Below are 25,526 nucleotides of genomic sequence, written 5' to 3' on the forward strand. Positions count from 1 at the left end.
ACTGCTACAAGCATATTATTAAACAAGTTTATGTGCAGTAGATAGTTTAAAAGCTGCCAAGCGCCTAAATCAAGAGAAATAAAAAGTGAGCTGCCCTGTCAGCTAGCCCTGAAACAGATGCATACGCTTGTATGAATTGTGGCAAAGTCTGCCGCTCTAGAAGTGGCTTGATTAGCCACACCAGACTCTACCCCGTCTCAAGACGAAACCAAAACCAGTGACTCATCTGGGAGCATCCATTGCATTCCGAGACATACAAGAACCATATATTATACAAGTCACTGTCGATGTACAGTATTTAGTCTAGAAGCTAATTATTAAACAAGTCAGTGTTGATATACAGAAAATAGTTTAGAAGCTAATTATTAAACAAGTCAGTGTTGATATACAGAAAATAGTTTAGAAGCTAATTATTAAACAAGTCAGTGTTGATATACAGAAAATAGTCTAGAAGCTAATTATTAAACAAGTCAGTGTTGATATACAGAAAATAGTCTAGAAGCTAATTATTAAACAAGTCAGTGTTGATATACAGAAAATAGTTTAGAAGCTAATGATTAAACAAGTCAGTGTTGATATACAGAAAATAGTTTAGAAGCTAATGATTAAACAAGTCAGTGTTGATATACAGAAAATAGTCTAGAAGCTAATGATTAAACAAGTCAGTGTTGATATACAGAAAATAGTCTAGAAGCTAATTATTAAACAAGTCAGTGTTGATATACAGAAAATAGTCTAGAAGCTAATGATTAAACAAGTCAGTGTTGATATACAGAAAATAGTTTAGAAGCTAATTATTAAACAAGTCAGTGTTGATATACAGAAAATAGTCTTTAAGCTAATGATTAAACAAGTCAGTGTTGATATACAGAAAATAGTTTAGAAGCTAATTATTAAACAAGTCAGTGTTGATATACAGAAAATAGTTTAGAAGCTAATTATTAAAATAGTGGTTCTGGAATTAAATAGATAGTGATGAGCAAACTACAGCCCGCGAGGCAAGTCCGGCCTACTTCACCTCTATCCTAAGCACCATATCCCGATAGTTCACTTCTAAGCAGAACAAGAATGACGAATGAAAACAAACCAATCCCCAAGATCTCCAAAAAGAATTATCAGCCCTGCAGCCTATTTCTTTATTTTATAAAATCTTGTTAGCCAGACAAACAATTGTCAAGCCTGATCGTAGTTCTAGAAAATATTCAGCACTTTAAAACAGAGGTTAGTAAAAAAAAAAAATAATTAAAAAAAGGTAAATCTATATTTGTTTTCCAGAGACAAACAAAATCAACCTCGAGATTGTTTTCGAACAACTTTCAGCCATATTTCTCCTTAGGTCTAAAACAGGAAAAAAAAAAAAAAACATACAAATTCTTTAACAAAAAACAGACAATTCCTTCTTTATACAGCTTAGAGAACGATACGTTTGCTCTTAATAATAAATGAATGTTAGATTTGATAAATAATGGACATGTTTCTGACCATATCTAATGCCCATGCTTTCATCTCATTTCTGTGGGATGGTACATAGTCACCTCGCGCCTGGAGGATGTCACATAGACTATACCTCAGGAGTCACGAATTAAATTGTGTAATCTCATTTCTGTGTCTTATTATAAACACAGGGCCGGATTGAAGTATGTCAGGCCCCCGAGTAGACCCGAGTAGACCCACTGCCTTTGATCCGGAACTGCATTTCTATATTACGAACCCACTACAAGCGTACACCTCTAAAGTGCGACAAAGTTGGTAACTATAATAAGTGTCCTTCTGTCTCGACATGGATGCATACCGTGTGCCCAGATGAATCACTAGTTTTGGTTCCGTCTCGAGTCCAGGCAGAATGTGATGTAACATGGATGCATACCGTGTGCCCAGATGAATCACTAGTTTTGGTTCCGTCCCGAGTCCAGGCAGAATGTGATGTGACATGGATGCATATCGTGTGTCCAGATGAATCACTAGTTTTGGTTCCGTCTCTAGTCCAGGCAGAATGTCATGTGACATGGATGCATATCGTGTGCCCAGATGAATCACTAGTTTTGGTTCCGTCCCGAGTCCAGGCAGAATGTGATGTGACATGGATGCATATCGTGTGTCCAGATGAATCACTAGTTTTGGTTCCGTCTCGAGTCCAGGCAGAATGTCATGTGACATGGATGCATATCGTGTGCCCAGATGAATCACTAGTTTTGGTTCCGTCCCGAGTCCAGGCAGAATGTGATGTGACATGGAATGCACATTTTTATCTGATAGGGCAGCTTTCTTTCTCATTCTCTTGCCTATGGACGCTTCCTTCCTTTTACAAGGCGAGATTCGTACCAGCACAAACTTGCATTGATGCCTGTAGTTCTCACGTTTCTTGAGCCAGACTCCCAAACGCAAGCTCAGCATAGAAAACGTCTTTAGAATTTTTTCCATATAGCAAGCAGGTAATGTTTACTAACCAACGGAGTCTTCTGAACCAAAAGAGCATAGATACTTTGTGTATTTTGCAGTTTCAAAACTGCCTGAGTGAAAACCCGATCCCTCCAGGAGATGCCCTTTATGCGCCACATGCAGCGCAAATGAAGACTGTTTAATGTATGCTCTTGCTGCATGAATGCTGAAAACTCTCCCTCCCCTAAAGAAGAGTGCTCACGGTATAGGCATTGTAGATAAGCGTTTTTTTTTTTTGCAATGGTCCATTTAATATATTCCCTGAAATACTTAGAATGTTAAGCCAATATTGTCTTGACTGTAGCAACATTCTAGGATATAAAGGTATGAAAAAAAGCGTGTGCCCATCTCAAGTCAAAAGATGGCATGATCATTAGTAATCGTGCACTGCAAATGGAGTGATGCATTATGTAGAGCTCTACCAGATTGAAAATGTTCTATCGCTAACCGCTTTGTCTAACTTCCCAACACTTTCAGTTTTGAGTGAAATAGATGAAACACCCTGTGTCTGTAATGTAACCAAGGGAAGCCATTGACATGCTTGGCACGTTGGCAAACACTCGAAGTAGAAGCCAATCAGGCTGGACAGCATGCTTTACAGAAGCCACTTCATGAACTGGTAAGCCTAGAACTAGAACTTATCCCCAAGGAGTTCAAAGAAAAACAAGTGCGACCAATGACAGAGGTCATCTCACTGCTAAGAATTGTTGTTAAGACCTATGCATGAGCAGAACTTCAGCGGCTTCAACCGAAAAGACGGCGTATCTAGATTAGGAAACTGTTGTTTGCCGATGGAGCGGCTATGTCCTCCCATTCGCTAAAAAGATTACAAAGGCAGATATATGCTTTAGAAGCTGCATTTCAGGAGTTCATTCTTAAAATACGCCTTACCAAGACTAATATTCTGACACAAGAAGTCACAGAAGTAAACGTGGTATATATTGGAAATCATACCTTGACGGCGGTATAGGAGTTTACCTACCGGAAATCAACTATTGCCAGCAACCTATAATTAAGACATTGCGGTAACTAAAACAAAAAATGAGAAAATTGGAATTTAAGATTTTAATATGTTGTTTGGTAAAAACTGCAAAACAAAATGTTGTTGGTAAAAAACTGCAAAAAAAGAATGTTATTGGTAAAAACTGCGAAACAAAATGTTGTTGGTAAAAAACTGCGAAACAAAATGTTGTTGGTAAAAACTGCGAAACAAAATGTTGTTGGTAAAAACTTCAAAACAAAATGTTGTTAGTAAAAACTTCAAAATAAAATGTTGTTGGTAAAAACTGCGAAACAAAATGTTGTTGGTAAAAACTTCACAACAAAATATTGTTGGTAAAAACTGTGAAACAAAATATTGTTGGTAAAAACTGCGAAAAAAAAATGTTGTTGGTAAAAAACTGCGAATCAAAATGTTGGTAAAAACTGCGAAACAAAATGTTGTTGGTAAAAACTTCAAAACAAAATGTTGTTGGTAAAAACTTCAAAACAAAATGTTGTTGGTAAAAACTGCGAAACAAAATGTTGTTGGTAAAAACTGCAAAACAAAATGTTGTTGGTAAAAACTGCGAAACAAAATGTTGTTGGTAAAAAACTGCGAAACAAAATGTAGTTGGTAAAAACTGCAAAACAAAATGTTGTTGGTAAAAAACTGTGAAACAAAATGTTGTTGGTAAAAAACTGCGAAACAAAATGTTGTTGGTAAAATTTCAAAACAAATGTTGTTGGTAAAAACTTCAAAACAAAATGTTGTTGGTAAAAACTTCAAAACAAAATGTTGTTGGTAAAAACTGCGAAACAAAATGTTGTTGGTAAAAACTGCAAAACAAAATGTTGTTGGTAAAAACTGCGAAACAAAATGTTGTTGGTAAAAAACTGCGAAACAAAATGTTGTTGGTAAAAAACTGTGAAACAAAATGTTGTTGGTAAAAACTTCAAAACAAAATGTTGTTGGTAAAAACTTCAAAACAAAATATTGTTGGTAAAAACTGCGAAACAAAATGTTTTTGGTAATAAACTGCGAATCAAAATGTTGTTGGTAAAAAACTGCGAATCAAAATGTTGGTAAAAACTTCGAAACAAAATGTTGTTGGTAAAAACCTCGAAACAAAATATTGTTGGTAAAAACTGCGAAAAAAATGTTGTTGGTAAAAACTTCGAAACAAAATGTTGTTGGTAAAAACTTCAAAACAAAATGTTGTTGGTAAAAAACTGTGAAACAAAATGTTGTTGGTAAAAAACTGCGAAACAAAATGTTGTTGGTAAAAAACTGTGAAACAAAATGTTGTTGTTAAAAACTTCAAAACAAAATGTTGTTGGTAAAAACTTCAAAACAAAATGTTGTTGGTAAAAACTTCAAAACAAAATGTTGTTGGTAAAAAAACTGTGAAACAAAATGTTGTTGGTAAAAAACTGCGAAACAAAATGTTGTTGGTAAAAACTTCAAAACAAAATGTTGTTTGTAAAAACTGCGAAACAAAATGTTGTTGGTAAAAACTTCAAAACAAAATGTTGTTGGTAAAAAAACTGTGAAACAAAATGTTGTTGGTAAAAAACTGCGAAACAAAATGTTGTTGGTAAAAACTGCGAAACAAAATTTCGGTTTGGGGGGGGGCGAATTTTTGTGTAGCCCCGCCTATCCTGCTCCCCAAACACACATACTAATCACATGCTAACACTTGGTAACAGATGGTAAACACATGGTAAACTCAAGGTAACAGATGGTAAAGACATGGTAAACTCAAGGTAACAGATGTTAAACACAATGCAACAGATGTTAAACACATGCTAAACATATGATAAACACAAAGTAACTGATGGTAAACAGACGGTAAACTCAAGGTAAGCACAAGGTAAACACATGGTAATCAAGTATCTATGACAAATGTGAACAGAACCTACATTAGTAGCAGCAGCAGCGGGCTTGGAGGTGGTGGTGGTGGTGGTGGTTGTACCACAGACAACATCTGAAATCAAAGGAATCTTATCACTTATTGTATTCACTACCGAGTCAATAATAAAATCAATCACTAAGTCAATCAAATACTTAATGACTACATTAATCCTTCAATCACTCAATCGAAAATAAATAAAAAAATAAATGCTTAAAATTGGACAATAAATGAAAAACAAAATGGCGTCGACCAAGTAAAATACATGCCAATACGCTTGAGTCTAATAGTTCTATGAATTGAAATGGCTGATCAACTGGTGTGTGTGTGTGTGTGTGTGTGTGTGAGTGCGCATGTACTGATGTAGTACTCGTACTTGACTAAGATTGTCTTGCTAATACCGGGCACTAAAGAGTGGAGAACGACTAATGAACTTAGAGATTACGAATTGGGGAATAGTAAATCTCTAGAGCAGAAGATTTCAACCAGTTGACATTTCCTTTCATACATTGTGATTTACTGAGTATTTTGTGTACATTTCAACACAAAAAGAGGATTTTAAGGTTTTAATCAAGTTTGTGTGTGATGTAGGAGGGTAAGGCTTCTCTACTTCAACGTAGGCCTACAGCAGGGGCGGACTGGGTATTAAAATCAAGCCGGGCATTACCATATAAACCGGCCCACAAATGGCATATCATATAATTTTGGTGTGGGGGGGATTTATATATATATATATATATATATATATATATATATTTGTGTGTATATGTAATTAATCTTCATTACATTCTGATCTTTCATTCTTTCAAACATTTTTTTCTACCCTAGAATACTCACTACCTATAATTAGTGGAAAGACAGTACACAGCGCCATGGGACATGTAGGGAGTCCGGGGGAGCGCTGTGAGCTCGCCCAGTGGCCCCGAAACCAAGCATCATTTCTGTTATTTTAAGCTTTAAAAAATGCACATTCTGAGGTATATACAGTGCAATTAGCCTGCTACTCTTCCGCTAAAAAAAAATTTCAAAAACTAAATATGCTATTCACTGGAGTTCAGCGACAGGTAGAAAATGGTAAAATGCTTTAGTTTTTGTATTGGAGGGGGGAGAGTAACCACAAAACCCCTTTCGGCTGCTCTCATGAAATTTGGTGACTGTAGTTTGCTTAAGTTGGCTGCACTGGGGCAGTAAGTAAAGTTTCCCTTTCAGACAATGAGGTCTGAGGCAATGATGGTTTGAAGACCCTCCCCTCCCGGCTACGCCCATGTGTTATATTATAGGTGTAAGCCTAATTCTCTACAAAATATATAAAGTTTGATAACGCATCGAAAACTGGATGTATGCATTCGTAGGATTACATAATGTATTCTATTTATACATGTATGTAGTCTGAAAACTATAAACAATACAATAGCAGCCTTAATGAGTTTGAAGCTTTTTGGTATTACTTATAGATTACAGACGTTTCTTCAAAAAATAAGATAGTTACGTCCTACGCATTTCATGTGTCAATCTAGTCATGCATGTTTATCTGTGACTTAAAATATGCTAAATCATTGGTTTTCCTGGCTGACTCAGGCAACCCATTCCATTACAAGATAAGAGAAAGCAGAATGGTTAGAGAGGCACTTACTTAATGTGAAAAGCTCTTGCTTCGTCTTAGTACATTCTCAAAAAACGCGATTTTTATATGAATATACTTTTATCCATTATTTAAAATATAAATCTCTTTTCATTAAATATCGGATGTGACAGCGCTATTTAAATTATTGTAATAATTTTCACCATTAATGACATCATACAAAGCATAAGTTTGCCATTAATTATAATAGTATAAAATTTTTTTTAGATCTAGATTTATTTTTTAATTAAATAGTATTTTTTTTGTAAGCCTTAAGTGTAGTATTTTTAGATCTATGTTTTAAAAAATAAACAAAAAGAAACTTACTATTTCTTTTCAAATCACAGAAAGTAGAACTTTATACCCATATTGAGCTGTGAATAAGTTGGGCGGTTTGCAATTTCGCGGCTGTGTGTATGTGTTCAAGTTAATTTCTATTAAGTATTGTTAAAGAGCTAATTGTAGCGCCTTTTCTTTTTGGCTGCGTTAAATCAATGTTTTAACTTAACCTCTCTCATCCCTCTTTTTGGTTAACTGGGGAGGATGGAAGGAGCAAAAAAAAAATGGGAGCGCCATCAAAGGACCATGCCGACCAGCAAAATGATTAGGCCAAACACAACCTCGAAGACATCAAAGCAGTCTATGCTCGTGCATAGCAGAAAGTACGGTCTAACGTTTTGCAAATGATAATGCGTACAGTGTATAGTGTATTTTTCTTGATTTTCTTGTTGAATTTCAAACAAAATTGATTGTAATAATAATTTAAAAAAACAAACAAGAAAACTTGTTCGGGCCTTTGTGTCTTGCAGCTGTCACTTTTTTTTTTAAGTTGTCTGCATTAAAATTTTTTTTCTTTGGTCGCGACAAGACCGGCCCATTTGGTAATGGCCCACCGGGCATTTGCCCGTTTGCCTATATAGCCAGTCCGCCCCTGGCCTCCAGGTGGAAACGGTCGTTAGAAGAGACGATTTAGGCCAAAATAGGGAAGCCAAACATAGGCCCCATGGGATGCCTAAGGACCGAGTCCATTGCACTGACGAGGATGGAGGAGAGATCTAACAACCATATCTGCACATCATTCCTTAAAGGCCATTTTATGGCCGAAACCCTCATGGCTGATGTGGTACAGTAAAGGAATATGGGGGAGCTACCCCGACCCCGTTGTGCTTGGCCTTCAGCCTCGTCTCTGACACGAGCGTGCAGGGATACTGGCAATCAGTAATAGGGATGTAACAGATATAACAGTGGTTCTTACAGGTGAGCTTCCACTGCCTAGTGTTTCAAGAGTCTTCGACTCCACTCTCAGGACAAATACAATGAAGAAGTTTGTGATTGAATGAATTTACGGCGCTGACGAATTCTATTATAAAATATTATACAATCTTGTACAGTGCAATAAAATGAATGGCTGCAAGTCTTTGTATTCTTTAGGCAGCTGCTCCGAAGGTTCGTTGGGGGCCCACCTGGCATTTCCTAATTCCTCCCACAATGTGCCCCCCCCCCTCCAGCAAGATTTATCCAAATGACAGTAGCTGAGACAACGATGACGCACTATCAATGACCTAGATAAGAGGTTGACTTACCGATGACAGCTAGCAGTAGGATGTTAAGTAACAGACCAATGGAAGACACGAGGCTTGGGCTTGGAGTCATTGTGGTGGGCAGCAGTGGAACAAAGACAATCATATGTGGAACTCGTGGTTAGAGTGAAGTTTATCCTGTTCAATAAAGACAATCATATTTTGAACTCGTTGCTAGAGTGAAGTTTAACCTGTTCAATAAAGACAATCGTATGTTGAACTCGTTGCTAGAGTGAAGTTTACCATGTTCAATAAAGACAATCATATGTGGAACTCGTGGTTAGAGTGAAGTTTAACCTGTTCAATAAAGACAATCATATGTGGAACTCGTTGCTAGAGTGAAGTTTACCCTGTTCAATAAAGACAATCATATGTGGAACTCGTTCTTAGAGTATGACGTAATCATCTACATTTTTTTAAGTAACGTCTGTACAAGATAAAAAGATACGTTTCACCTGTTAACCAATTCATACTAAGTCAATTAATTAGTTTCAACACGTCCTTATCCCCAACGTCTGATCAAATCGGCGTGAGAGACGTCTTCATAGCTCCCGGAAGCTATTTAAATGTCTTATTTCACCCCAAGGAAATAATAAGGTTTACAGTAAATAAAAAAGTTTTGTTGTAGCAACCCCTAAGAGGATGAATAACAAGAGATGAAACAACACACCAGAACTCTTGAAGGCATGCGATGTCAATAACAAAACGTGGTCTTCAGAATTCTCCGTGGTGTCTTCTGGCACAATTTATCAACAGTTTCTTTGTATCCATTGATTGATTATGTACCTAGACATAAACCAGGTCGATAAGAAGTACAACTTTGATACCAAGTCTAGTCAACTTATCTCAGGGTACAATGATAGTTGAACAATTTCATGAACAAAAGCATGCTTATGTTTCACAAAAGATATAAATGAAATGAAACATGCATAAAAAAAAAAAACAAAAAAAAACCCCATGACAAGCAAAGCTTATAAAAGGGAAAAAACATTTAGTTACTGTCATTTCTCAAAATACTGCAAGATTTCTTTTTCTTTTTCTATATAAAACAAAATAATGAATGACCACAAATTAATTAACGAATTGGTTCAGTTTGTATTGATTCGTGTGTTGTCAACAACAGTAAGTGATTGTGGAAAGTTTCAACTTGATTCAAGAATGGATGGTGAAAAAAAACATCTAAAAGAATCATGCCAGACGGATAGAAAGACAGAGTTAGTTAATACAAGTTTTGTAAATAAAAATATTTTTCAAAACGACACATTTCAAAATTATAACACATTCCAGTTCATGTTTAATATTTACTAATAAAAAGAAAACGACATACTTTTCATTAGATATTTACAGACAAAGCTCAAACACGACAGATATTCCAGACCATGTATTCAGATAAAGGTTATTGAATATTAAACATGGGAAAAAAAACTTCAAACACGACAGATATTCCAGACCATGTATTCAGATAAAGGTTATTGAATATTAAATATGGGAAAAAAAACTTCAAACACGACAGACATTCCAGCCCATGTTTTAAGATCTGCGTAAAAAAATAATAGACATTCTACCTCAAATTTTAAGTCAATCCTCACACATGACAGATATTACAGCCCATATTATAAGATGTTTTCATCGAAAGGGTAAAAAATCTCGCTATCTGAAAGGGTTTATCCCGGACGTTCTAAGTGAACGCCTAGTGCTGTGACCACTTGACAACTGTCTCCAACGTTATAGAACAAAGAGCGACAACTAGGGGGGTGAGTGTTGTCCAAAAGCCGTGAGTATCACTGAACTTATGCAAATAACAACGCACATTGTCCTAGTCTTCCGCTGTTGTTCGATGGACATCAATGGATGTAGATTGATTCTGTCACGTGATTGAAAGCCGCCAATCATCGCCTTTCAATCAAGCTCTAACACTATAATTAATACCAAATGCGCCTGTTCAAAGTTCTCTCCTCTTTGATGTCACGCCTGGATACCAGCCCTCGGTCGGGACAACCTCGAAGTCAGCGTGTCCTCAGCGTCCCCCCCTCTGTTAGCATTGCCGTCCCCTCCCCACGTGTATACTACCACTCCCCCCCCCCACCTCTCCCTCTCTCTCCTCTTTAATTTTTTTCCTCACTCACAGCATTCCAGGTCCTAATGAGATTATTTATTATGAATGTTATTGATCTGATTTGGTCTTTACCTGATCCAACACACAAACCTACAAAGGCTCTAAGAATTTTTTTTTTCCCTTTTGTTTGGGCCAGTTGTTTAAAATGTTATCCCTAAATGCCATCTATTGACGATAGATTTTGAACAATAGATTGAAGTTACAGAGCTGGAGATTGATCACACTTCACCATCTAGACCCACAACGGAAAGCTTTTTAACACCAGTGTGGTTTTGTCCCTTGTTTTGCGTGTGTGTGTGTTGGTTTTATGGCTCATTGCCTTGCATGTTTTAAATTATTTTCTTTTCAATTTAAAAAAAAAAAGTTATTGAATTGTTCATATCTGTTTGTGTTTCCACTTACTTGCTAACTGTGAGAAATACAAACACCACCGCATGTAGATACAAACACTCAGCCACGCAAAAGGAAGTCTCGTCTGCATGCATTGAAAAATAATTCCTGTTGACTTTTAATATCACTTTTGTGAGCTTCTGTCATAACTCTTGCCAACTTTTGGGACAACTCTGGCTAAACTTTGGGATACCTCATGTTAACATTAGGCATAGCTATTTCTAACATCTGGGATAACTCTTGCTAACTTTTTGGATAACTCTGGCTAACATTGGGCATAACTCTTGCTTAAGTCTTGGATAACTTTTGCTAACTTTTGCTATGGAGTATGTGTGTGTGTTTCTATGGTGACGGTGAGAAAAAGCTAGCGATTGGTTGTTGGCTATGCAGAGTGAAGGATGCAAGCTAAGCGGCACTGGCGTCAGCTGTCTTGGGTACGCCAGAGAACTCCATAAAGTTTTTACTGTTAGATTTGTGAAATGTAAGTTTATTTCATTTTATCTCAAGCTCAATTTGTCTATAAAGCAAATGTTATATTTTACAAAGAAATATTCAAGTTATTTTAACTTTCATCAGTTAAAATCCAATACGCCTACAGCGGCCTAGTTGTCTACCAGCAGTTTGGTCAACAAGCGGCAACAACTCATGGATAACTCTTGCGAAACGTTTTGGACAACTCTTGCAAACTTCTGTATAACTAGTTGCTAATATTTGAAATAATTCTTATTAATAATTTTCTAAATTCTGACAAAACTGTTGCTTATTTCTGGGATAACTCATGCTAACTTCCGGCATAACTTCTTGGATATCATTTCTTATATAATACAGACGTTACTTCAAAAAAGAAGATGATTACGTCCTACGCGTCATGCATTTAGTCCTATCATTTGTTGGATTAGCTTAACTTAAGGTGACCAGACGTCCTGACTTAGGCCTGCCAGTCCCACTTTGGATCATCTGACACGCTTTCCAGAAAATGTTCGTGCGGGACGGCCAATGTCCTGCTTTCATAAAAAAAGTTTTATTTTAAGTCTTTTAAAATCTTTTGACTAATAACTGAAAAGTACCGACTTGCGGCGTTTTCATCTTGATACTTTTTTTTTCATTTTGGTTTTTGAGCAGACTTCAGTGTCTGAGGCATGGGTTGTTCTTTTACTTTATAGCATCCTGTCTTCCAGTGTCAGAGGCATGGGTAGTTCTTTTACTTTGTAGCATCCTGTCTTCCAGTGTCGGAGGCATGGGTAGTTCTTTTACTTTGTAGCATCCTGTCTTCCTGTGTCGGAGGCATGGGTAGTTCTTTTACTTTGTAGCATCCTGTCTTCCTGTGTCGGAGGCATGGGTAGTTCTTTTACTTTGTAGCATCCTGTCTTCCTGTGTCGGAGGCATGGGTAGTTCTTTTACTTTGCAGCATCCTGTCTTCCAGTGTCGGAGGCATGGGTAGTTCTTTACTTTGTAGCATCCTGTCTTCCTGTGTCGGAGGCATGGGTAGTTCTTTACTTTGTAGCATCCTGTCTTCCTGTGTCGGAGGCATGGGTAGTTCTTTTACTTTGTAGCATCCTGTCTTCCAGTGTCGGAGGCATGGGTAGTTCTTTTACTTTGTAGCATCCTGTCTTCCTGTGTCGGAGGCATGGGTAGTTCTTTTACTTTGTAGCATCCTGTCTTCCTGTGTCGGAGGCATGGGTAGTTCTTTTACTTTGTAGCATCCTGTCTTCCTGTGTCGGAGGCATGGGTAGTTCTTTTACTTTGTAGCATCCTGTCTTCCTGTGTCGGAGGCATGGGTAGTTCTTTTACTTTGCAGCATCCTGTCTTCCAGTGTCGGAGGCATGGGTAGTTCTTTTACTTTGTAGCATCCTGTCTTCCTGTGTCGGAGGCATGGGTAGTTCTTTTACTTTGCAGCATCCTGTCTTCCAGTGTCGGAGGCATGGGTAGTTCTTTACTTTGTAGCATCCTGTCTTCCTGTGTCGGAGGCATGGGTAGTTCTTTACTTTGTAGCATCCTGTCTTCCTGTGTCGGAGGCATGGGTAGTTCTTTTACTTTGTAGCATCCTGTCTTCCTGTGTCGGAGGCATGGGTAGTTCTTTTACTTTGTAGCATCCTGTCTTCCCCTCAGAAACTGACGTCATCACGATTTCTTTCGACTTTTTGTCCTTTCACAAATTTCTGGCCCTGTGACATTCATTCCAGCATACAGGACTCTTTCGCTTGGCTTTTGATGACAGGGTTAGAAATGTCGGAGACAAAAGGAACATCAAAGTTCATAGGGAACTACAGACAAAGTTCCCGGTTATAATGATGGCATAGAAAATCAACATTCACAGCGGAATTCGATGCTAGAAATATCGATCACAGTTTACTGTAGTACATGTTAATACAACCAAACATCTGAATCCAGATCGTAATTTTCAATGGAAACCCCCAAGTAAGCCTCCATTAAGGTATTTCTCCAGCATGTTCAATATTTATAATGTGGTTCAATTCGTAGCCGCCCAAGATATTTTTACCTATCATACAATTTTCCATAAGAACAGTTTTCAATCAATGGACTACACTTTGAAATTAATTAGAAACCGTATGACCTAAAACACACATGTGCAAGAACAACATGTTAATGAATCGTTACTTAAGTTTTGGCCCCTATATAACTGTTACGTGCGCATCTTAGTGTGAATGTGAAATGGTGCGATTGCGTGTTAAAAGGAAGGAAGAATCAAAATGGAGGAATATGAACAAGAAAGTGTTTTCAGTATTAATAAAGATTAAAGTATTTATAAACTGTGATTTGTCGTTTTCATGTCTAAAGAGTCTCATCCAATATGAAGACGTAACAAGTGGCGCCCAACGCAAAGGTAACCCACGTATCCCTCTATTCACAGGGGATCTCCTGTCAGCAGACAGTAGAGATAGTATAGTCTAGATCTAGAGACAGGAGAACATTCGATTCGATATTATTAGTAATCAACTATGGCGGACAAGGCTGAGGTAGCAGCGTTGAAGGAAGAGGGAAGGTTGTTGGAGCTTGAAGGGGCAGAACTAAGAAAATACGTACAAGAAAGGTTAATGGAGAGGGAGAGATTAGCGATGGAAAGAGACAAAGAAAAGGAGAGATTAACGATGAAAAGAGACCAAGGAAAAGAGAATGATAAAAGAAAGAGTGACTCTACAGGGAATAAACTGGCAAAATATAAAGGTTTGATATTCAACGAAGACAAAATGGACATAGACATTTTTTTGAAGAAGTTCGAGATAGAAATGAGAGAACTGGAGTACCCTGAAGACAAATGGACATTCTTATTGTCGAGATCATTTACAGCGGAGGTGCCTTCAAAAATATGTATGAACCAGGGTAACTACAGCATTGTGAAAGAACAACTACTTAGAACTTTCGGGAAAACAGAAGCTTTCTATCGCCAACAGTTTGTTAATTGTGAGATAGAACCAGAGGATGACCCGCAGACCTTCTTGGACAAAATGAGCAGCCATTTCGATAACTGGATAGAAACCGCTGAGGTAGAAAAAACCTTTGACAGTCTTAAGACATTTCTCATGCTGGACAAAGTGATGTACGAGTGTCAGGAGGAATTAAAAATATTTCTGTTGGAGAGGAAACCGAAATCCATAGAAGACATAGTAAGACTGATAAGGGCTTATAAAGTGGCACATCCCGAGAAGAAATTATCTAGAGGCAGTGATATAGAAGAAATAGTTGCCTTTAACAGAACATGTGAGACACAGAATAACTCTCACAGAACAAGGGAGACACAGGATAGACAGTATAGAAGTGGTACATATGAAAGACAAAATGATAGCCGCAACGGAAGATACCAAGGAAACAGACAAGAAAGAAAGGACTGGGAGAAAGGTAGAATAGAGCAAGGCTTATCATTGTCATCTGATACTGGAACATTGGAGATTTTTCAGACATTCGTAGGGAACAAGGCAGCCAAGACCATCAGGGATACTGGGAGCACTATTATTGGAGTGAATCTAGGAAGTGTGTTATGTTTAATGGGAATATTGTACAATTACCGATTGCTAAAGTTAGTATAGACACACCGTATGTTAAGGGGACAGTGGAAGCTTGTGTTGTAGATCAGGGTGAGATAGATTTAATTATTGGGAATATCCATGGGGTGAGAATATGTTCAGTAAGGGAGATTGAGAATTGGAAGAAATATTATGGGATAAAGTCTACGCGAGGTAGAAATGGGGATGTGGAAGAAGACATAAGATCTCATACATCAGATGACATGGGTAGCAGAGAGCACGAGAAGAAAGAATTAACAGATAAGGTAGAAAGCAATGCAATAGGAATGGGTCCAAATCAAAGTAAAGTAAGGTAATCAGTGGTACAGGGAAAGCGATATAAGCCCACATACAGACGTACAAATCCATACATCTTAATGCTTTAATTGTGGGAGAAGGGGGCATATTAGAAGACAGTGTCAACAGTTAATTAGAATTAAGGATTCAAGGTACAATAGTGAAGAGGCGTATACGAGAAAAGAGAGGGATATTAGCAGCCTAGAAAACAGTACAGCTAGATCATTAGGTAGTAGAATCACAATGGGACATCATTGCAAAGGAGGGAAGCGGAAAGGATGGCATGTCAATAATGTTAGAATTATATAGATATGATTAGAAAAGGTAGGAATGATGGACATTATTTATTGTTCTATTCTACAATGAATAAATATATGTGTAATGAATTGAATATTGTTGTTACAATATGCATGGAGCAAGATAGACTTTGTTTGTTAACTATTTGATTACGACTGGAATGATGGTGTTTTGTACAGGTATAAATTATGAGTGGGGAGTTGTATTGATAGAAATATGATTACTTATAGATAAATGTTAACAGAAGTGGTTTCAATTGCTCATAATAACAGTTATTATTGTGATGAATATAATTGTTATTTCATGTTGGGATTGTATTGGTATTAACATGACATTGTGTTTGATTTTGTTTAGTTATTATATTATGGTTTTATATTTTTTTAACTTGGAATAGTCTGATAATATATTCAGTGATTTGTATTTTGGACGTTCGATGTGCATCGAACTTGTTAAACAGGGGGGGTGTTACGTGCGCATCTTAGTGTGAATGTGAAATGGTGCGATTGCGTGTTAAAAGGAAGGAAGAATCAAAATGGAGGAATATGAACAAGAAAGTGTTTTCAGTATTAATAAAGATTAAAGTATTTATAAACTGTGATTTGTCGTTTTCATGTCTAAAGAGTCTCATCCAATATGAAGACGTAACAATAACGAACAAGGTAGACAAGCAGGTTAGCCCAGTTTTTTTTATAGTGAAATTTTGTCCCCTGATGATACAATTCTTTGTCCACCCCTCGCAGGAAACCTTTTTTTTTTTTAAAAAAAGAAAATTCGTCGATTTAGAATATAGTAGAATTTCGGGCTATGGTAAAACCAGGTGGATAGCTCTGAAATCTTTGGTAGAGAGACTAGTTAAATTATATCCTGCTTTGAAATTATATTTCTTTTCTTTTCATATTTCTTTTCATATGAGAAGAGTTCCACCATAATCAAAAGTTTCTTTGAAAACCCGTGTGCTGAATTGTGGCAAATTTTACACACCAGAAGGTTCTGTTTATCGTGGCACAGAATGTCAGTGCTCTTGAAGTATCTTCTGCCATTGACGAGTTGATTCAGAAATGCGAGAAGAGAAGCATGAAAGGTGTCCTCCCAGAAGATGTACGCATGCGAAATTAACGCTTTCAGATTGAAAGCACAGAAAGATGATCTATCTTGAAAAACGTTTTAAAGAGCTTGTAATTATTTAAATAACTGTGTGTGTTCATTCTGAATTATGATGTATTGTTATTAAGTCTAAGTTGTAGAAAGATTTAAAAAAATCTAAGCCTGTTCTTTTTACGCCCCATAATCAGTATGAGCTTTTGCTCCCTAAATATCTGGTTACCTTCAAGCTTCTAGACACTCGGAGACACGAGCAGATGAGACCTGCACGTGACCGCCCTCGGATTGTTGCTGCTGTTAGTCGTACAGCAACATGGGGAACACAAATTGAAGCTTCCTTCTGACTGGGCAAACTGACAATCAGTTCAGCATCAACTACACGGGCAGTGCTTTTAAAATGGGTGTGTGCATGGGGTGTCTACCTACTGCTCTATGCAACGAAGGGGAGCAATATTTAATTAAATATTAATTTAATGTTTTAAATATGGTTGAAACTCTTGTAAATAATGTTACTATGTATAAAGCAACTAGAACTAAGCAGCTCTAAAGTACGTCTTGGAAGAGCTAACGATCCAAGTTTTCAATGACTCGTCGTGCGGCCTATTTACAACGTTAATGGAATGGATACTCTCATGTTAATACCACAAAGATTCTTTCAAAATCGATCAAAGACTCGATGATTTCGATTATCAGTAGCGACTAGGTCATGTAGGCGGGGGGGGGGGGGGGGGCTACGATGTCTTGCTGTGTTGTTGCATTGTAAACACCAGATGTATCAGAGATTACAAAGGGAAAAGTAAAAGAAAATATTCGTTTCTAACAAGGAAGAACGAAGAACATTAGGCCATGGAATGATTAGTCTTTCTCTGAGAAACAGAAACTGAAATGTGTGCAAGATCATTAAAGTAGACTACAGTCAAACGTCGAGAGTTATTTTATAGAAGGTCTAGTAAATATTGAACACATTAATAACGAGTATGGGTTCAGATCAACACATAAAAGAAGTCAACATATTAGAGAAGTCAAGATCTAAGCATTTTCATTGCCAACATATTAGAGAAGTCAAGATCTAAGCATTTCCATTGTCAACATATCAGAGAAGTCAAGATCTAAGCATTTCCATTGTCAACATATTAGAGAAGTCAAGATCTAAGCATTTCCATTGTCAACATATTAGAGAAGTCAAGATCTAAGTATCTCCATTGTCAACATATCAGAGAAGTCAAGATCTAAGCATTTCCATTGTCAACATATCAGAGAAGTCAAGATCTAAGCATTTCCATTGTCAACATATCAGAGAAGTCAAGATCTAAGCATTTCCATTGTCAACATATCAGAGAAGTCAAGATCTAAGCATTTCCATTGTCAACATATTAGAGAAGTCAAGATCTAAGCATTTCCAATGTCAACATATTAGAGAAGTCAAGATCTAAGTATCTCCCTTGTCAACATATTAGAGAAGTCAAGATCTAAGCATTTCCATTGTCAACATATTAGAGAAGTCAAGATCTAAACATCTCCCTTGTCCACATATTAGAGTGTCAACGTGTTTAGTCTGAATTGCCCATAGGTTTGAGTTTGACATTGCAGTTCAGTGTTCAGGCATTCGATTACGACTGGTCTGGGTTTGGGACGCCACATCGAGTTCTTGGCGCTGGCACAGATAAAGCCCCAACAGCCTTGTCATAATCCACTTACCGTTCCTCAAGAGGCCACCTTATGGCTGACAACCGGAAGGCTGACGTTGTATAGAGAAGGAAGTGGGTCTCCACAGAGAGCTCGATCTTCGGCATCGCCTCTAGCTTGAGTGTCTTAGTATATGCGCCCCCGGAAAAACAACAACAGCAGGTGTAACGAATTGGCGTGCTTGGAACCCTTTCAGGCAGAAATTTTTTTTTATTTCAGAATAGAACATTGGCTTAGAATTTCAAGAAAACAAGTCTCAACTGTTACGACATAGCTCTTGGTGTTCATTCAGAGTATATATTCAGAATATATCTAATTAAACAAAAAATTCTAACTAAACTGAAATCTAAAAACTTCACATGACTTACCCAGCTACATTCGTATGAACTTATACGCATTATAATTAGTCTACTGAAACAAAAAATTTACGAAGAAGTAGGCTGACTGATTCATAACAGACAAAGACACGTGACCAAAAGAATAAATGAGGAATAAAGTTTTATGCTAATTTGATTGGCCCACTCACTTACGTATGAATCTTGGCATTGGCAGTTATTGACACATGAAACTGGCTTGAACTTGGTGCATGTATGACCAGGTGTGTGTGTGTGTGTGTGTGTGTGTGTCAGAGTCACAGAACATTTGGAAAGATATGGACATTGAGACGTAGGTTTGATGCCTTCCCCGAGTTGGTCTTAGGTTTCTATACGTATATAGAGTTCAGAGGTTACATTTAAGATACATGCATTACCACATTTATTTTCACATTCACTATTACCACATTTTTTACCACATTAACTGCTATTGCTACAATTTTTTTACCACATTAACTGCTATTGCCACAATTGTTTTACCACATTAACTGCTACTGCCACAATTTTTAAACACATTAACTGCTATAGTCAAAATTTTTTAACCACATTAACTGCTATTGCCACATTTTTTACTACATTAACTGCTATTGCCACAATTTTTTACCACATTAACTGCTATTGCCACAATTTCTTTTACCACATAACGTTACATTGATGTAAAAACCACATGAAGTTATTACCATTATTGACTAATTTTCTGATAAGGTAATTGTCACTTTAAGGTTTTGTCACATTTATTTATTGCTAGCCAGATATTACCCTCGGCCCGTGGGTCTTAACCCGTGGGTCTTAACTTGCGTATCACAGATATAGTCAGTGATATAGTATACTAGAAAGACTTAAACAAAATAATACTGTAATAAGTAATGCAAATACGTGAATGACAAAATATTATAAATGGAGCTGTTCTGCGCATGCGTGACCTTTCGGTGGTGTCCGGTGTAAGAAGCGCTTTATGTCATAAATGGAGCTATCAAAATGTATGCCAAGACGGTTAAAGTCGCAGCTGTAGCCAACGAATTTATGTAAAAATATTATTGAAACTCAACAAATTTGAGGGTTCATTCGATTAAAATATGAAATAATAGACAATATTTTGTATGTATCTTTGCGAAGAGTAGATCTATCATCTTTGAATTAGATCTAGATTTAGGCTTCAAGAGATCTTCTCTTCTACGCATGCGTGCATGTCTAATGAAAGAAGCGCGCGATAACACGAATGTGGGCCATTGAAATGTACGTCTCGACGTCTAACTTCGCAGCTATAAGGAACGTATTCGTGTCAAAATGCTTATGAAACACAAATTTAAAGGTTAGTTTTTTAAAAATTAAATAATGAATTGAATGGTCTTTTTTTTTTGTGTGTATTTTCATTGTAATAGTATAAAACTATCTTTGCGAAGAGTAGATCAAGATATAGTCTTCACGAGATTTTCTACCCGGGGGTGGAGTGGAATTTTGTGAATGTTTTTTTTTTTGCTTTAATTTTGTTTATTGCAATTGAGATTTTAATGTTACGCCATCACTTGACCATTGCAAGCAAGGGGTTTTGATTTTAAAATCATCCCCATACCCTGCCCGCTGCCATCCCCCGTCGTCCTGCGGAAGGTCTGGATTAGGATGTAGCTTATCTTCAAATCTGCGGGGACATCCGAAACATGCAAACATTTTACAAACAAACATTGTTACAAACATGTTTATTTATCTATTTAAACTATGCCTTCAAATATTTTGATGTAAATATTATATAATTTACAATTTTAGTTGAAGTTTACATCTTTAGTTACAATTCCTTTATTCACTTAACAACTTCATGGAGGAACCTTAACATTCATTTGTTCACATTCATTTGTTCACATCTATTTGTTCACATTCATTTGTTCACATCCATTTGTTCACATCCATTTGTTCACATTCATTTGTTCACATCCATTAGTTCACATCCATTTGTTCACATTCATTTGTTCACATCTATTTGTTCACATTCATTTGTTCACATTCATTTGTTAACATTCTTTTGTTCACATCCATTTGTTCACATCTATTTGTTCACATTCATTTGTTCACATCCATTTGTACACATCCGTTTGTTCACATTCATTTGTTCACATCCATTTGTTCACATTCATTTGTTCACATCCATTTGTTCACATCTATTTGTTCACATCTATTTATTCACATCCATTAGTTCACATCTATTTGTTCACATCCATTTGTTCACATTCATTTGTTCACATCTATTTGTTCACATTCATTTGTTCACATCCGTTTGTTCACATCCATTTGTTCACATCCATTTGTTCACATCCATTTGTTCACATTCATTTGTTCACATCCATTTGTTCACATCCATTTGTTCACATCCATTTGTTCACATCCGTTTGTTCACATCCATTTGTACACATCCATTTGTTCACATTCATTTGTTCACATCCATTTGTTCACATTCATTTGTTCACATTCAATTGTTCACATTCATTTGTTCACATCCATTTGTTCACATCTATTTGTTCACATCTATTTATTCACATCCATTAGTTCACATCTATTTGTTCACATCCATTTGTTCACATTCATTTGTTCACATCTCTTTGTTCACATTCATTTGTTCACATCCATTTGTTCACATCCATTTGTTTACATCCATTTGTTCACATTCATTTGTTCACATCCGTTTGTTCACATCGATTTGTTCACATCCATTTGTTCACATCCATTTGTTCACATTCATTTGTTCACATCCATTTGTTCACATCCATTTGTTCACATCCATTTGTTCACATCCGTTTGTTCACATCCATTTGTACACATCCATTTGTTCACATTCATTTGTTCACATCCATTTGTTCACATTCATTTGTTCACATTCAATTGTTCACATTCATTTGTTCACATCCATTTGTTCACATCCATTTGTTCACATCCATTTGTTCACATTCATTTGTTCACATCTATTTGTTCACATTCATTTGTTCACATCCATTTGTTCACATCCATTTGTTTACATCCATTTGTTCACATTCATTTGTTCACATCCGTTTGTTCACATCCATTTGTTCACATCCATTTGTTCACATCCATTTGTTCACATTCATTTGTTCACATCCATTTGTTCACATCCATTTGTTCACATCCATTTGATCACATCCGTTTGTTCACATCCATTTGTACACATCCATTTGTTCACATCCATTTGTTCACATTCATTTGTTCACATTCAATTGTTCACATTCATTTGTTCACATCCATTTGTTCACATCTATTTGTTCACATCTATTTATTCACATCCATTAGTTCACATCTATTTGTTCACATCCATTTGTTCACATTCATTTGTTCACATCTATTTGTTCACATTCATTTGTTCACATCCATTTGTTCACATCCATTTGTTTACATCCGTTTGTTCACATTCATTTGTTCACATCCGTTTGTTCACATCCATTTGTTCACATCCATTTGTTCACATCCATTTGTTCACATTCATTTGTTCACATCCATTTGTTCACATCCATTTGTTCACATCCATTTGTTCACATCCGTTTGTTCACATCCATTTGTACACATCCATTTGTTCACATTCATTTGTTCACATCCATTTGTTCACATTCATTTGTTCACATTCAATTGTTCACATTCATTTGTTCACATCCATTTGTTCACATCCATTTGTTCACATCCATTTGTTCACATTCATTTGTTCACATCTATTTGTTCACATTCATTTGTTCACATCCATTTGTTCACATTCATTTGTTCACATCTATTTGTTCACACTCATTTGTTCACATCCATTTGTTCACATTCATTTGTTCACATCCATTTGTTCACATTCATTTGTTCACATCCATTGGTTCACATCAATTTGTTCACATCCATTTGTTCACATTCATTTGTTCACATCCATTTGTTCACATCCATTTGTTCACATCCATTTGTTCACATCCGTTTGTTCACATCCATTTGTACACATCCATTTGTTCACATTCATTTGTTCACATCCATTTGTTCACATTCATTTGTTCACATTCAATTGTTCACATTCATTTGTTCACATCCATTTGTTCACATCTATTTGTTCACATCTATTTATTCACATCCATTAGTTCACATCTATTTGTTCACATCCATTTGTTCACATTCATTTGTTCACATCTATTTGTTCACATTCATTTGTTCACATCCATTTGTTCACATCCATTTGTTTACATCCATTTGTTCACATTCATTTGTTCACATCCGTTTGTTCACATCCATTTGTTCACATCCATTTGTTCACATCCATTTGTTCACATTCATTTGTTCACATCCATTTGTTCACATTCATTTGTTCACATTCATTTGTTCACATCCATTTGTTCACATTTATTTGTTTACATCCGTTTGTTCACATTCATTTGTTCACATCCACTTGTTCACATTCATTTGTTCACATCCATTTGTTCACATTCATTTGTTCACATCCATTTGTTCACATTCATTTGTTCACATCCATTGGTTCACATTCATTTGTTCATATCCATTTGTTTACATTCATTTGTTCACATTCATTTGTTCACATCCATTTGTTCACATTTATTTGTTTACATCCGTTTGTTCACATCCATTTGTTCACATCCATTTGTTCACATCCATTTGTTCACATCCGTTTGTTCACATTCATTTGTTCACATCCATTTGTTCACATTCATTTGTTCACATCCATTGGTTCACATTCATTTGTTCACATCCATTTGTTTACATTCATTTGTTCACATTCATTTGTTCACATCCATTTGTTCACATCCGTTTGTTCACATCCATTTGTTCACATCCATTTGTTCACATCCGTTTGTTCACATCCATTTGTACACATCCATTTGTTCACATCCATTTGTTCACATCCATTTGTTCACATCCATTTGTTACGAAGTACGCGCAAATACTTTAGTAAAAAAAAATTAATTAAACACGTGAAATACTTTGATGTGTGACAATGTGTCTGGGTATGTGTGACAGTGTGTGTGAGTGTGTGTATATGTGTTCCACTGTGTTCATCTCTTATTGTAGATCCCCGCTGGTGTTTACGGAAACACTTATGAGCCTAACGGAACTAAAAACAATTGGTTGTAGGAAGCATAGAATAATAATTAACATAAATAAAGAATAAAAAAGGAAAAAAAAAATTGATGTAGAAAAACTTAATGTTACGTTTTGTGGACATTTCGTTTCCAGTGAAATGGAATCATTAGGACAGAAGTGAACAAATACTGATCCTTGTTTATGTTTCATTCTCTTTCATTCTAGGAAACATTGTTTCCAACTACAAAAGCAAACAAGATGGATGTCTTGTTGTACACAACTCTCTAGCTTCTAACAAAGTACAGAGTAAACGATAAGAACAAGAATTTAAAAAATAGTCTTCGCTACTTTTTGATGGACAAGACTTAGGTCTAATAGTTGTTAGCAATATTGTTCCATATGCTAGGACAAATTTGTACAAATGCTCCTTTTTCCCTAGTGCTATCAGAGCATGGAATGGGTTGCCTGAGCCAGCCAGGAAACAAGTGACTCGGCAGAATTTATGTCATTGGTTAACATGCATGATTAAATGCATGACGCGTAGGACGTAATAATCTTTTTTTTTTAAGTAACGTCTTTATTAGGGTTAGGCTTATAAGATAAGATAAGAGAAATGAGCTCGTTCATCGTTTGAGACTCGGAGAAATAATCAATGGAGGGAAAATCATCTTCCGTTTTAGTTTTGTTTTCAAATTGCATTTCCAGCATGTTATTTGTTGTGTAAACTATTGTATTTACGCTTTACTTTTTTAAAATTAGTTTTTTTTTTATTAAATTATTTGACTCGATTCTTTTTTATGTCTTAGTTACCGTTATAATTTTTTTTTCTTTTTTTTATTTTTTATTCTAATTTGTACAGTCTTGCAAAAATAAAAAAAAATATTTATGCATATTTATTTATTTATTATATCTATTATTGTTTTTTAAAAAAAAATATTTTAAATTTATTTTTTAAAAATTTGTTTTAATGTATTGGATTATTTATTATTAGTTATTTATTGATATATATCTATGAAGTAAGTCTTGAATTTATAAAAAAAAAACCAACTAATCAAAACTTACCTCAAATGTGTACAACTTAAAGTTTGACATTCAGACAAAAAAATTCAATCCAAAAACTTTCCACGGCCAGAAAAAAAAAAATACAAATACCAATAGAATAAAAACGCTGTGTTTGTCAGTGTGACTCTGTCACATGTATGACTCTGTTTGACTGCTAGTTGTCTGGTGGTCCACCACCTCATCCACGGGCGACAATCAAAGAGACACCAAATAGCTGGGCAGGTGGCTGGTCCAGTGAATCAATCACGTCTCAAGTCAATTCTTATTGATTTTCACCGATAACCTCACAGCCTCCAAGCTCTCACATTCTCTTTATGACCAAAGCCTGGCAAGTAGTTTAAATGACATTCCAAACATTTTAAGATTAGTTCAGATCACATTCCAAACATCTTAAGACAGGTTTTATATCACATTCCAAACATTTTAAGAGAAGTTCAGATCACACTCCAAATATTAGCATATAACGTTAGGTCACATTTCAAACATTTTGAAATTAGAGAAGTTCATATCGAATTCTTAACATTTTCGAATAAGAAATTCAGATCACATTCCAAACATTCCGAACATTTTAAGAAAAGTTCAGACCATA

General features: G+C 36.1%; 1 protein-coding gene across 2 annotated transcripts in view; it reads right to left on the reverse strand.

Moving 5' to 3' along the window:
* Window positions 1–25,142, reverse strand: part of LOC129925383 (uncharacterized) — a 32,330-nt gene extending 7,188 nt beyond the window's left edge. Inside the window, exons 1-3 of one of the 2 annotated variants that reach the window (XM_056025113.1) lie at window positions 24,938–25,142; window positions 8,535–8,669; window positions 5,341–5,405 (exon numbers count right to left, since the gene is read on the reverse strand). In XM_056025113.1, the coding sequence (XP_055881088.1) occupies window positions 5,341–5,405; window positions 8,535–8,637 (168 nt within the window). In that variant the 5' untranslated portion in view covers window positions 8,638–8,669; window positions 24,938–25,142. Of the gene's footprint in view, window positions 1–5,340; window positions 5,406–8,534; window positions 8,723–24,937 lie in introns of both variants that reach the window. The other variant, XM_056025114.1, reaches the window with a different exon arrangement.
* Window positions 25,143–25,526: the final 384 nt, after the last annotated feature.

Source organism: Biomphalaria glabrata, chromosome 3, assembly GCF_947242115.1.
Source record: "Biomphalaria glabrata chromosome 3, xgBioGlab47.1, whole genome shotgun sequence".
Taxonomy (NCBI): domain Eukaryota; kingdom Metazoa; phylum Mollusca; class Gastropoda; family Planorbidae; genus Biomphalaria; species Biomphalaria glabrata.